Below are 13,197 nucleotides of genomic sequence, written 5' to 3' on the forward strand. Positions count from 1 at the left end.
TCCCGTTGGCTAATTTTAGAGACCACATAAGGCCGACAATTGTTATAGTGCAAGAGAGTGGACAAGAAATTACATAACATAATGTACGTAAACTTTCCTAATGTGTGAGACAGTGTTTTCCGACGCGTTTTAAAGTACTAGAAGGCAGCACAGGTCCTCCCGTGGTGCTGTGATATTGAGAGGTCATACATTTTCGAAAAACAAACACAGCAAACCAGGTACGTCTCAACGCTGACTGAATTTGTATCTTTAATCAATTGAAACCACCGTCCGACTAAGTTAACGTTTAGTCCGTCTCGATCTGTGCCCTTGAAACGTTAACTCAAGTACTAGCATTTTAGTTAGCCTGGAAACTACCCGGCTAGCTAGCTGGTTGATGTTTACCAAGAGAACACATAAGTGGTTTGTTTTGATGGCGCGGGAAGGCTGTTTATTGTCCAGTTCACCTTCACATGTGATGTTGTGTGAATAACATATGGTTTCAATGTCCTTTTTGAGTTTTTGTGTACTCTGGTGTGTGTGTTTCACTTGCATTATCGGCTAGCTCCTTAGCAACGTTCGTTAGCCGGCTTGCTGACTGGAGCGGTAATGTTAGCGTGTCGTGACTTGCCCAATCCCAGCTGTCAGCATGTGTGTCACGCTATTTCTTTGATCAGCTACCTATAATGTGACACACTTGATCTGCTCGCCTGTCTTACAAGTTATGGTAGACATTTGATTTTCAGGTCAGGGTGTATTTGTAAGGAACAAAACAACAAACATAAGTTGTTTGTGTGTTCAGCACAACAAACAGGGGTTGTGTCTTTGAATCCACCATATTGGTTGTCTCGCCCTTGTATGTCCTGGAGGTATTTTCACTTTGACAGTTCACACTTTAGGACTGATATATAAATAAACATAATACATTCCTGTAATAGTGTAGTGTTAGCACCTACAGATGTGTCCCCATTTGCACTTACTCAATATGTACAAAGGCAAAGTGCTGCTTGCTACAAAGTAAGTAAGTTTTGCTGATGATTAAGCAATTAAGTCATTTTTGTAAGCAAACATGTCTCATGTTTACTTGTTCCAGCCCCTCAATTGTGTGAATTTGTGGCCTTAAGTTACAGTACTGTGAATATATCTTTGGATCTTGGACTGTTAATCAGACCAGAGCTTCAGATGGTTACAGTGGGCTTTAGGAAATCAAACTGACTAATCGAGAAAATAATCGGCTGGTTAATCCACAAGTGAAATCATCGTTAGCTTTGGCCCCGAATGGTGGTAATATTTTCAGCTGCATTTACAAACACCACAAGTTCTGACCTACATTTCAAGCAATGTTTTTTTTTTTTTATTATCTTGTACTCACAGCCAGAACTGATACTGTATGAGAAGCTTTGAGTTCAACCTTGTACAGGCCTTTAACAGTTTAGTAAGAACAGCAAAGAGAAAGCTTTATCAACTGTGTCAGAACACGCTAAGGGCAAGTATAACCTGGTCGACTTGTGTCTTTGCAGTCATGTTTGCAGAGATAGTTATAAGTGTAATTGTACTGCCTTGTTTTGTTGTTCAGTGATGGGGGAGGGAGCTTCATCTCAATGTGACCCCGTACTGCAGCGGAGCTATTCATGGAGCAGAGGTTGAGGCTTAACAATCTAGCCAAGGGTTTTTAATAATGATAATTCTACCTGTAAAGCTGGGTATCAGCAATAGCTATTTCATATTGTTCAAAATGTGTAAATAAATAGCACAGAGTTGAAAACATTCCCATCAAATGTCTGGTGAGATTGTAGTGCTCTTTCCCAGATAGTTTCCATTTTAAATAATAATTTGACATCATGGACTTGAATCAAGTTCTTGTGTTTGGACAACATTCAATATTTGAGAACCCTGGCCCTAATAAAAGTTTGATTGAAAAGCACATACAGTTTACAGTATGTTCCTCATAGTAAAGTATCAAAACATTATGGTTTTGGTTTCTGTACTGACACTTTGGAACAATGGTTTCAAAAAAATTCAAACAAGTCTCAACCTGTCGAAGTACAGCATCCACCCTGGACGTTCTTGTTTGTTTGTCCACAATTTAACTCATCTATGGTTCTTTTGAAATACACTCAACATGGTACACTTATATTTACATGTGAGTATGTATTTATAAAATTAGTGTGAATACTCATTAACATGTCTGCTATTCATCAAGGAAAGCCAGGATGTCTGGAGAGTTGTCCCTCAACATAAACATCAAGGAACCAAGATGGGACCAAGGCACGTTTATGGGCCGCGCCCAGCACTTCTTCATGGTCACAGATCCCAGGAACGTCCTGCTGTCCTCTGAGACGCTGGAGGAGGCCCGAGTCATTGTGCAGGACTACAGGTAGAGAGGGTCAGGAGATAAAGAGGATGGAGTGGAGAGAGTATAAATGATAATACTGTGGGAGGTTGCGGTGGAGTGAAGCATGAATATAAATGAGAATTGATGTGACCAGCCAGATAATGACGTATCTGTAATGGAGATGCCAGTGGAAGAAATGTCCTTTCTGTAATGGGGAAGTCTAAAAATAAGTCCAATTTGTGTAGATACATTTATTTTACACACTGAATGAGTAAGAAGGCATATCTGGGATGTTGGTGACATAATGACATGTGTTTCAGAGTCGGGAAAGTGAAGCCTGGCCTGACGGAGGATGAGCTCTGGAGGGCCAAGTACATCTACGACTCCGCCTTCCACCCCGACACAGGGGAGAAGATGTTTGTGATTGGCCGGATGTCTGCTCAGGTGCCAATGAACATGTCCATCACAGGCTGCATGCTCACCTTCTACAGGTACTGCAGAGGTTTTAAAACATTATTCAATCATTCATTATTCTGTGTATTCTAAACACCAAGCAATGGCTTCATCAAAATAAAAGACAGAAAATAGAAATAAGAGAAATATATATATAAATAATATATAGAGTGGCAAAATGCGAATTAATATGATACATTTTCCATGTGATTTTGAATGTAACCTTAATACAGCATACAGCACTGCATAAAAATAGAGATTTTAATCCCGCACGGACTGAAAATCCTCTTAAAGAATGAAAAATATCACTCTCACTACAGGACAGTGAGGTCATGTGATAGATAATGTGCTGACATCAGAAAAATTGACAGAAAGTAAAATGATTGCAATTTATAATTTTGATGATCAATGTAGTAATTTGAGCTATTAAGTAGTCACAGATTACTACAGAATAAAACGGATTTGATTATTCAGTCTCAGTCTGACCAATCACAAAATTATCTTGATAGACAGATGAAGAGTTGATAAAAAATGGACTCATAAAATCAGCATTAAAGCGAAAATAGACAACTTTTCAAACACCCCCTCCCTAGAGTTTCCCTGTGGCATTACTGTTGGCGCCGCTGTTGGAAAGACAGCGTTAGAAACATGGCTACTGCTGCCAGCCTGGCTACTGTCCAAAGCAAAATACAACCAGAACAATCCCAATTTGACCTAGAAACCCTGATATCAGTGCCATGAAAAGGCAGAGTAAAACAATAGGAAAAGAGTAAATCAATAGGTTGTATTACTAAGTTGGCAGGTTTTTGTTGCTCTTTCTTGTTTATTTAATATTGAACACTTGGACCTTGGACTATCTTATACATCATTAGAATAGATGAGATGACTTTGGGAATTTTGTCTGGTGATCAGGCTTTAGTGATCAATGGACTACCATATTGCCACTTGGAGGTGCCAAAGTCTGAAATTTCAGTCTCTACAGATAGTATCTCTAAATTGTAGAAACAGGCACAGCAAACAAAGATAAGGTAAAATGAAAATGCAGATTTGAAGATTTGACTTCAAAACACAATTCAGTCCTCAAGGAACAAACGTATAATGGGAAATTATATACCTTTATTATGTTTAACTACTTAACAGTAACATGCATTGAGGGTGTAAGGGGGCTTCACTTGTTAGACATAATGCAGCAAGAAGATTTTCACAGTTGTATAAAACTCTGACCACATCTGTGTTTGTGGTTTATAGTGCACCACTACACAAACGGATGTCCTAATCTGTAACTTGTGCAAACCAGCTTTAATCAGAACTAAACTGCTGAGTTGACTGATAATGCAAATAAATGGTCGTAGCAGCAGGCTGTGTGAAATAAGTAATAATGCATGTCAGACATACACTATGCTTAATAGAATAATGAATATACACTTACGAATGGTACTCAGAAACATTTAATCTTCAGACTTTTATGATTTGAATGCAGCTTTAGTGTGTTTCTAGTAAAAGTGCTTGTACGCTCCACTATGACAGCTTTTACATTGTTGATAAACTGTTTGACCGCAGTGCCAAAAGCTCTAGTTTGTTCTGTTCTCTCTGTGAAAACTCACTTCCTCAAACACACTGTTGTTTTTCCCTCGTGTTCACAGGACGACTCCAGCAGTGGTGTTCTGGCAGTGGGTTAACCAGTCCTTTAACGCTGTAGTCAACTACACCAACCGCAGTGGAGATGCCCCCATGACTGTGAAGTAGGGAGGACTTCTCACTTCACTTCCACTCTAGATCATTCCTGTCCTCCCTCTAAACTAGTCTCTGTGAGGAGGCTGTGGGAGCTGCTGTCCTCTCCCCTTCTCTCACAGCGGTATTACGTTCCACTGTTAAGCATGTTCAGCCCCATGTCACCATGCACTCATGCTGACATAGGTTATTTGCTCCGGGTTGATGCAATATGCGTACATTTGTGTACTCTTTTCATTGTTCCACAAAGATGCTGCAGAAATTATTCCAGTGCATGCTTTTATGAAGAGGGGAATCTTGCAAATGCATATTCATGGATTAAGCATGTCATTAAGGATAAGGATGAATATTAAATATTCTTCCTCTGCCTTATCATTATTTTTGAGGAGGTCCTTGTTTGTTACCTTTGCATATTCATACATAGCATGAATTTGCACTTTTACTAAGGCAACTCTACTTTGAAATGTTTCACTTGTGCACCTGATAGTTGCCCAGCTGCAGTCATGTGGTGTAGCAGTAGTCAGCTATTTGTGAAGTGTGAAAATGTTAAAAAAGGGAAGTGGGTGATTAATGTGTGAAATGTGTCTAATGCATCCGTCTTCTTGCAGTCAGCTTGGTGCAGCCTATGTCAGTGCTACTACTGGAGCTGTGGTCACCGCGCTAGGACTCAAGTCTCTAGCTTCGGTAATGCCTGTAGTTCATTTGAATAAACAGATGAAGTTAAACAAAGAAACTCACATACTGACACACTGATTTGCATATATGCACTGTGTATTTGTGCAGAGATTTGATGCAAGAGTTCTAAATGTCTCTCTTATTCTGTCCCATCTTCGCAGCGTCTCCCTCCAATTGCCAGTCGATTTGTCCCCTTTGCTGCTGTTGCTGCTGCTAACTGTATCAACATTCCCTTCATGAGACAGAGGTGAGATCTATAGAGTAAAAGCCTCTGCTTTGTTTGGTCAGGAACTGTCATGACGGCTGCTACAACTGCTCTATATTACTGTTTTTTCTTCTAGGGAGTTGAAGTACGGTATCCCTGTGACAGATGAGAATGATAACAGGTTAGGAGAGTCTCCTAATGCTGCCAAGCAGGCCATCATGCAGGTGGTGGTGTCAAGGATCGGTATGGCAGTGCCAGCAATGGGTAATGTCAACATTATACCTGCTGATTTGTTAAAGCTGCTATTATTGATATTTTTATAATAACAATGTATCAAATGACAACTCGAAAACAATGTGAAAATGTAAAAGAGGGCACTCGTGTTGATGAACCTAACCTATGTAGAATCTTCACCCAAATTGACAGCTCCCCTCAGTTTTATGGAGCTTTATATAGTGTTTTAGTCCATTGTTTAGCTGTTTGACCCACAACTCTGCAGTTTTGGTTCAATCTCCCCATTCTCATAGTGTCATTTTTGGCAACAGCAGGCAGTTTTTTTTTTTGTTTGTTTTTTTTAAAAAAGCTCCAGCTGTACACAACCTGCCCAGCACTAAACAACAGACAGACAAAGTTAGCGATTAGCTGGTGAACATAGTGGAGCATTTAGCAGCTTAAGGAGACAGATATTTTACTCAGGAGTTTGTAGAGACCAAAGAGGGCTAAAACAGAATGAATACAAGACTTAAATTCATCAAACGGACCGAAACACGAGTCCAAATAAATACATTTCTGCTTAACTGCTGGACTTGTGAAAAAGCAGCTGTTTGTCATATTAACTTTAAAGGTTATAACATGTCAGTGTTCACAACTTGTATCAGCTGCAAAGTGGCCAGAAAATCTGTTATTGCAGGTTTAATAAATGCTATACTTGTGGATCTAAACTATATTGCGGTTGAAAATATGATTTAAAAAAAGACATTCAGTATCTGTATCTGTATGATATGTCACAGACATGAGAAAGGCAGAATGTTTTAGTGCACTCTCTTTTTCTCCCCCTCTCTCTCTTGATAGTTATCAAAGGCAGACTCCATGTAGAAAGATAGGGCTGGCAGTAGCAACGGTTGAGCAGCAACGCTGTCTGTGTGAGCCGCAGCAGTTCACCAACTTAGCCCTCACTAGAGGTGTGAATCTTCACTGGCCTCATGATTTTATCTGATTACAATTCAGCTGTCAACGATTCAAATGCAAAACGATTCTCGATGCATTGCGATGCATCTCAGTGTATGGCATCCTCAGTGATCTATATAACTGCAGCTGGCTACTTTTTCATCTTTTTAATTCTCCTTTTATTCAGAAAGTCCTTCCAACAATCACACTACAGCAGTCTACAAAATAAAAGCTGCATCTTTTCAAAACATAAACACTACAAAAATTAAACATTTTATCCATCTGCAGTGCCTTACATGTTTGTTGTTATCTACAATAATATTGTTTTAACATGGCAGTGTTAAGATAAGCCATCTATTGACTCTGCTAGACACACCCCTCTCAGGGTTGGACGGCAAAGTTGACAGCATCTCCTCAGATTCTTGGCTGATTAGCTGGGCTTGCTGTAACAGCTATTATTTATGGCTGCAAATGTTAGCTTCAGGTGAAAATGGCTAACATGATTAGTAATTGTTGTGAGGCAGAGGTCACGCTCAGCGTGGGTCATGTCCAGTTAGCGCTTCCCAGCTAGGTCATAAAAAAATGTGCCCCGAGATGCAAGTTTTTTTTTTTTTCTGTCACTCTCAGATGATCTCTGCCTCCCTTGTGGCCCAATGTCCGCCCACAATTCGCATCTTATAATCGAGAAATTTCCATACCTCTTTGCCGTCACACACTGGATATGTGTCTCAGAATACAGCATACCAATGTGTGAACGTTTCTTTTTTGCTTTTATTGTTCATGAAGAGCATTTCACCTGACTTATTTACATTTGTTACAGCTATTCCCCCTGTCATAATGAATGCTCTGGAGAAGAGAGCCTTCATGAAGGTAAGCAGACTTCATGCATGACTGTCATAGTGTTGTTTGTTTGTTCAGTGGATTTACTGGGTCTGCTGGTGTTCTGTGAGTCCTGTCACATTCCACATATGACACATACGTTGAATGCTTACGTCCCTACAAAGAAACTTGTCAAACCTCTGATCTGTTGGCCTGATTCACTGCAGCTCTGCTCTCTCTGATTTTATCTCCCTGCAGCGATTCCCAGTTTTAAACGCTCCAGTCCAGGTGGGGCTTGTGGGTCTGTGGTAAGTGGATTACACTTAATAGTATATCTATGGTGATTTTTTGTCTTTGTTTTTGTCTATCTGAATGAGTGACAACATCTTCAACATACCTTTCTATCTCTTGTTTTCAGCCTGGTGTTTGCAACTCCACTGTGCTGCGCCCTCTTCCCACAGAAAAGGTACAAACAGCCACCTTATTCAGTCATTCTTAAACAGTCACTCTTATTCTTGTACATGAAGTGTTTCCAAAATGTAGCAGCATTTTTTTAATCACGTTCAACCGTCTCTTTGCAGCTCTATGAGCGTGAGCGGGCTGGAACCAGAGCTGCAGGAGAGGATACGACAGGCCAGTCCCAACACCACCACCGTCTATTTCAACAAGGGCCTGTAGGACCAGCCAACACATCTCCATGCACAAGACACACAGACACATACACATATAAACACGTCTGTTGTCCTGTGGGCACAAGTAGGAGGGCAAAACAAATTATATTTATGCATTTTTTGTTGGTATGTGTACTGCTGCATTTTTTTTTTCTTATTTTAATGGATGGAGCTGCTCAAAGTGTAAGAGGAGAGGATTCACCGAAGGGAAAACAAAACAGTTTAAGAAGGAGGATCACTAATAGGTATCTCTGCACATAGAAGGTGCTCCTTTGAAAAAAAAAACAACTGATTCTGGATTTTTATATTGTTTCATTGTGTGTTTTCTGTCTTCCTTTGGTCAAAACTGCCTACAGCGTGGCAGTTCATGAAGTTACTGATAAGTGTCTCACTCACCAATATTTCATGTTGCATTCAGGTTCATCGAGTTTGAAGTACTCTGCTAAATTATTTGAAACTCCAGTTAAGAATGAAGGCTTGTGCTTGTAAGTCGTTTATGTGCTCGTTCTGAATGTAACATAGTCTTTTTTTTTGCCTTGTGTCCCCACTCACAAAGATTTCATCTTTTAAATCCTTGACTAGTCATCGTTGCATTATTCTGTCTTATTCTATTATTAGCTATAACACGCTGATATGTTAAAGGATAAGTTCACCTAAAGATGAAAATTCAGTCATTGTCTCACCCTCATGCTGAAGAAAAGTCAGGCAAAGTTTTGTAGTCCTCAAAACATTTCTCGAGCTTCACAGCAAAACAGCATTGCAGTATTCACTGATGTAGATGTATTGAGCTAGTTCGCGCTATCATATTCAGCTTGGAGGCGAAGGTGAAGATATCTGCTTTAAAGTTGCAATGCGTACAAATTTTAGTTTAAAACATTCCAACGTGAACTAAAATTATCATCAGAATGCGAATGTGACCAATTCTTACATATTGCACCTTTTTAAAAGGTGTGTAAATAACAACTTTGAGTTTGGGATCTCGGGCTTCCGGGGTCTTGACTTGTATTGAGCCATTTTATGTTTTTTCAGTTTTTAAAAAAAAAAAAAAGAAAGAAAATCTGCTCCATAGATGTTTTGTCTACAACATAAGTCAAATACATGTCTTTCCATATGCATGAGGCTGAGTGACATGACAAAATTTTCAATTATCCTTTAAGACTGGCTCGTTAAGATTCTTGCCAACTCATAATTTCCGCTGTGTAGTAACACCAGAAAACACCAGTGTGTTAACGAGCTCTCAATAGTCTCTCTAACCCTTCATGAATAAGTTCCTCTTTGCTTGTCCTCCTTGTTAACAGGTGCAGCTTCTTACTCTCTTCAGCTTTCCTTAAGTGTACTTACTATGCTCCCTTCATATTCATAGACCAGGTAATGAGGTGCTAGGTACATTGAGTTAAGAAAATATGTAGGAAAATACTGCAAAAGCTCATTTAGCACAGCCATAGAGTACATGAGTGAACACTAATGTGTATGATTTTCATCAGCGTAAATGTTTACCATGGCCTTTTTTTCATTTGAGATCACTTTATGAAGTAGTGCAGTCGATATTCGGCATATTAATGACTTATTTGATTGTTGTAGGTGGTAGTGATGTTTGGTGAAGGAGTGTATTGTGTTGTGTGTACGTGTTGTTCAGGGAACTTGGATCTGAGCTGAAATTTATGGGCAGTTTGTGTGCTTAAAGACCGCGATGTGCAGAAATCTTTGTAACTTTGTTGGTTTAATATTCACACTTGAATTGAGGGATTGCATGAGTAGCCTCCAAGACGTCTCATTTCAGTTCCTTAAAGTGAGAATTGAGGGGTTTTATATGCGACAGCTCGCTAGCCTTCTGCAAAACTTGTTTGCACTATGGCTGTTGATGTCCCATTGTACCAAATGAAAGTAGCTGATGTTGCATGACTAAGTCAAGATATTAAATGCTAGGTCAGGGTGATGGGTAATGGTGTGCATAGTATTTGTTGTTGTGTCTTTAAAGTGGACAGCTTGAACTTCTCTGATTAAATTAAGTCCCAGGAACTTCTTTTAAGGAACTGAAAGGTTATTTTAGCCTGTTGGTACCTGCGTTTCCACCACAGTCTAAAGACCTGTGATGATGAGGCAAAGTAGTCTGTTGACATCTGATAAAACAACAGCTGTTTATACACGTCATTTTTGCACATGACTAATTCTCAATAAGGCCTAGATATTGTCATCGGTTCATCTGTCGTATGCTTTCTTCTGTAACTCCATGTTGATGTGTTGAAGCACAATGAACAAATAACAGAGTGCAAGTATTCGACCAATCAGAAATGCCAAACCCAAAGTTCCCGTAGCTTTGGAAAGTACTACCTACTTACACCGAGTTCCTCCAAACGAGTCCTAAATGCAGCTGTTTCCGAGGTCTCCAAACACACGACTGTCCAGTGTCCTTCGGTAGTGATAGATGGGGTACATGAGGAAATACCAGCTGAAGTTATCCCAGTGTTGTCTGTCTGGATTATGTAAGAATACGTATATTTTTACTGGATATATTTATAAATAAATATATATATGATGCACAATATATGGAGCACATATGCATGAGGGACTTTAGAGATTTTAACTTCAAGGTGTGCCTCTGGTGCTGAATCCACCAGATGGCCCCACATATGCATTGGAAAACAAAGTCAGCTGCTCGTGTTACAGGAGTACAGGAGTACTCTCGCTTTAGGGCTAACGAGTTCTTTTAGATTAGAGGAGTGTTCCTCTGGTCCGACTTGATACAGTGAACACAGTCACAGATTAACTACTATGATTACATGTTTGTGTGAAGTGATGTTTGTTTATGTGGCTCACTAAGATTGTACAGATTGTGTCATTTCATCTCCATCAAGCATCTGTTATCAAACTGATTGTGGGTGTTAAGGGATTGTAGCAGCTGCACAACTGTTTTATGAATCTACTTCTGTACCTACAGAAATACACAATGATTGTGTTTACATGTGGTCCTAAAATTGAAGGGTTTAATTCCAAAGTGCTGTTTAGTAGAGCTGCAACAGGTAATTGATTAGTTGAAGAGCTATTTCAGTTATTGAGTGATCAGTTTGATTGTTTTTCAGGGGGAAAAAGTCAAAATTCCTTTATTCCAGCTTCTTAAATATGCATATTTACAGTAAATTAATAACTCTGGCTTGTGAACAAAATGGAGACATTTAAGGACAACATATTGGGCTTTGGCAAAAGCTGATCGACATTTTTCACCAATTCCATCAATTTGAGACCAAACAACTCATCGATTAATGGAGAAAATAATCGACAGATTCATCGACAGTGAAAACTGTCGTCAGTTGCAGCCCTGCTAGTCAGATCATTATAGAAAAATGTTGCCATCTGAAATTCAACACATTTTATAAACATGTACGACAGACTCAGAGAGCATCTTGAAACTCTTCTCTCAACTTTACTCTCCATTGTCATTCATATTTTCATATAGACCTGTAACCCCCTATGAAAACAAACTATTACTCCATCAAGACATGTTCCCTGTTATCAGTGCTGATTGTGGTTATCATGTGTTGTGTTTGGGGTGTTTTCCTGCTGAGCTGAACTGCACTATTTAACCTTTGCTGTGCTGCTGTAGGAGCTAGTTGGATTTGTGCTGCAATTTAAAAGGAGCCTTTTAAATTGTATATTGAAGATTGTATTTGTTTGTTGTGCTGGATAATGTTGAATGAAGTCATGTTACTGCTAATTCATATTTCATTCATTATCTGGCAGCTTTCATTGCTCATAACAAAGTCTGCTTTTTTTGCTTTATGTTTTTATCTGCTCTTGAGGTATGGCGCAGAAGATTTAAGAACAAAACTGGAGGGTTTTAGTCGGCATTTAAACACATTTGTAAACGTGTATCTCAGCTTGTGACTTTATTGAACCACCATAACATGTCGCACCCATAGATCCAGCCAAAGATGAGACGGGTATGAATTGCACAGGATTGAGAAGAAGTGTGTAGCTTTGTAAAGTTTTCATTCAGCTTTATCATATGGACCTTTTGCCAGGCTTTTCTCATGCAAAAACATGTTTTGTTTCAACCAAATGTTTTCATAAAGTCACAAAGCATTGTTATTAACACACAGTTAACAGATCTAAGATTTGAATAAATCCCAACACACATTTCAGTCAAGTTGAAGGACATGCTTTGGCATTGATTTTGTTTGCCAATTCAATGAAACCTCAAGATAAACTTGACTCTACTCCACCTGACACCAGTTAATGTTGGTGCACTGGTTGTTCATGTCTTTTAAATAAACTGTCAAATATTTGCAAACTGAAGGCACAAATGTAAAGACAATCTCTGTAATTGTTACACTCCATGAATGTTTTGCTTATTTCATGTTCATACAACGTACACACATGCAGTCCCGTCAGTATTGGTGCACAGTGTTTTCTCCCCCTATTTTGTATTGTGTTTAAATATATTTCCTTGATGTGAAATGTATTTTACTCAGAGCAATAGAATAAAATATGTAACATTAATGTCCAGACTTGTCTTTTTAATGTGATATTATCAAACACTGTACATCAGATCTATTCAACTGGCAGCCTGTGGGCCAAATGTGGCCCTGTAAGAACCTCATTCTGGCCCTTTGATCATTTTGTTAGTAGGCTAACATATTCTGTCTGTTGTCAAGCACAAACACTCTTATTTCACTGACAATAAGATTACTTTTTTGTATTGTACCTTTGTGTATATTGTGTTTCTTTTACAATTGTTAAAACTAATAAAGAGGAGAATTATTAAAGAGTGTGCCAGTTAACACATTTAAATGCCGAGCCTTACAGGGCTGTAAACGTCCGGCCACTTGGCACGTCACTGTTTGTTTTTTTAAAGCTGGCCACTCTAAAATAGTAGTTGAATAGGCCTGTTATACATTATGAATGTTTGCTGCTTGAGGAAAAAGGCCAGTAAATGAATTTGAAGCGAATATTATAGCAACTCAGTGCTGATCTGATAAGGCTTGTTTGTCCAACAAGCAGGACAGAATGAGGCCATCAGATAAAAAGATTGTGAAACTGTGAATGTCTCTGAATTGTTACATAGCTTGTTTCGGCCACACACATGCTGTAACAAGGACCAGTGCAGATAGACACACCACATATTTCTTGTGATGCATAAGTGTTGAGTGAGAGGGATCATGTTT

The 13,197-nt window shown here is 39.1% G+C and overlaps 1 protein-coding gene across 1 annotated transcript; it reads left to right on the plus strand.

Annotated features, from left to right (window-relative positions):
* Positions 1 to 134: 134 nt before the first annotated feature.
* Positions 135 to 12,532, plus strand: sfxn3 (sideroflexin 3). The gene is made up of 11 exons (XM_073482664.1): positions 135 to 218; positions 2,183 to 2,356; positions 2,635 to 2,805; positions 4,411 to 4,509; positions 5,107 to 5,182; positions 5,335 to 5,420; positions 5,515 to 5,642; positions 7,366 to 7,415; positions 7,623 to 7,672; positions 7,783 to 7,830; positions 7,946 to 12,532. The coding sequence occupies exons 2-11, from the start codon at positions 2,193 to 2,195 to the stop codon at positions 8,040 to 8,042; spliced, it is 969 nt and encodes a 322-aa protein (XP_073338765.1). The 5' UTR covers positions 135 to 218; positions 2,183 to 2,192; the 3' UTR covers positions 8,043 to 12,532.
* Positions 12,533 to 13,197: the final 665 nt, after the last annotated feature.

Source organism: Pagrus major, chromosome 15 (genome assembly GCF_040436345.1).
Source record: "Pagrus major chromosome 15, Pma_NU_1.0".
Taxonomy (NCBI): Eukaryota; Metazoa; Chordata; class Actinopteri; order Spariformes; family Sparidae; genus Pagrus; species Pagrus major.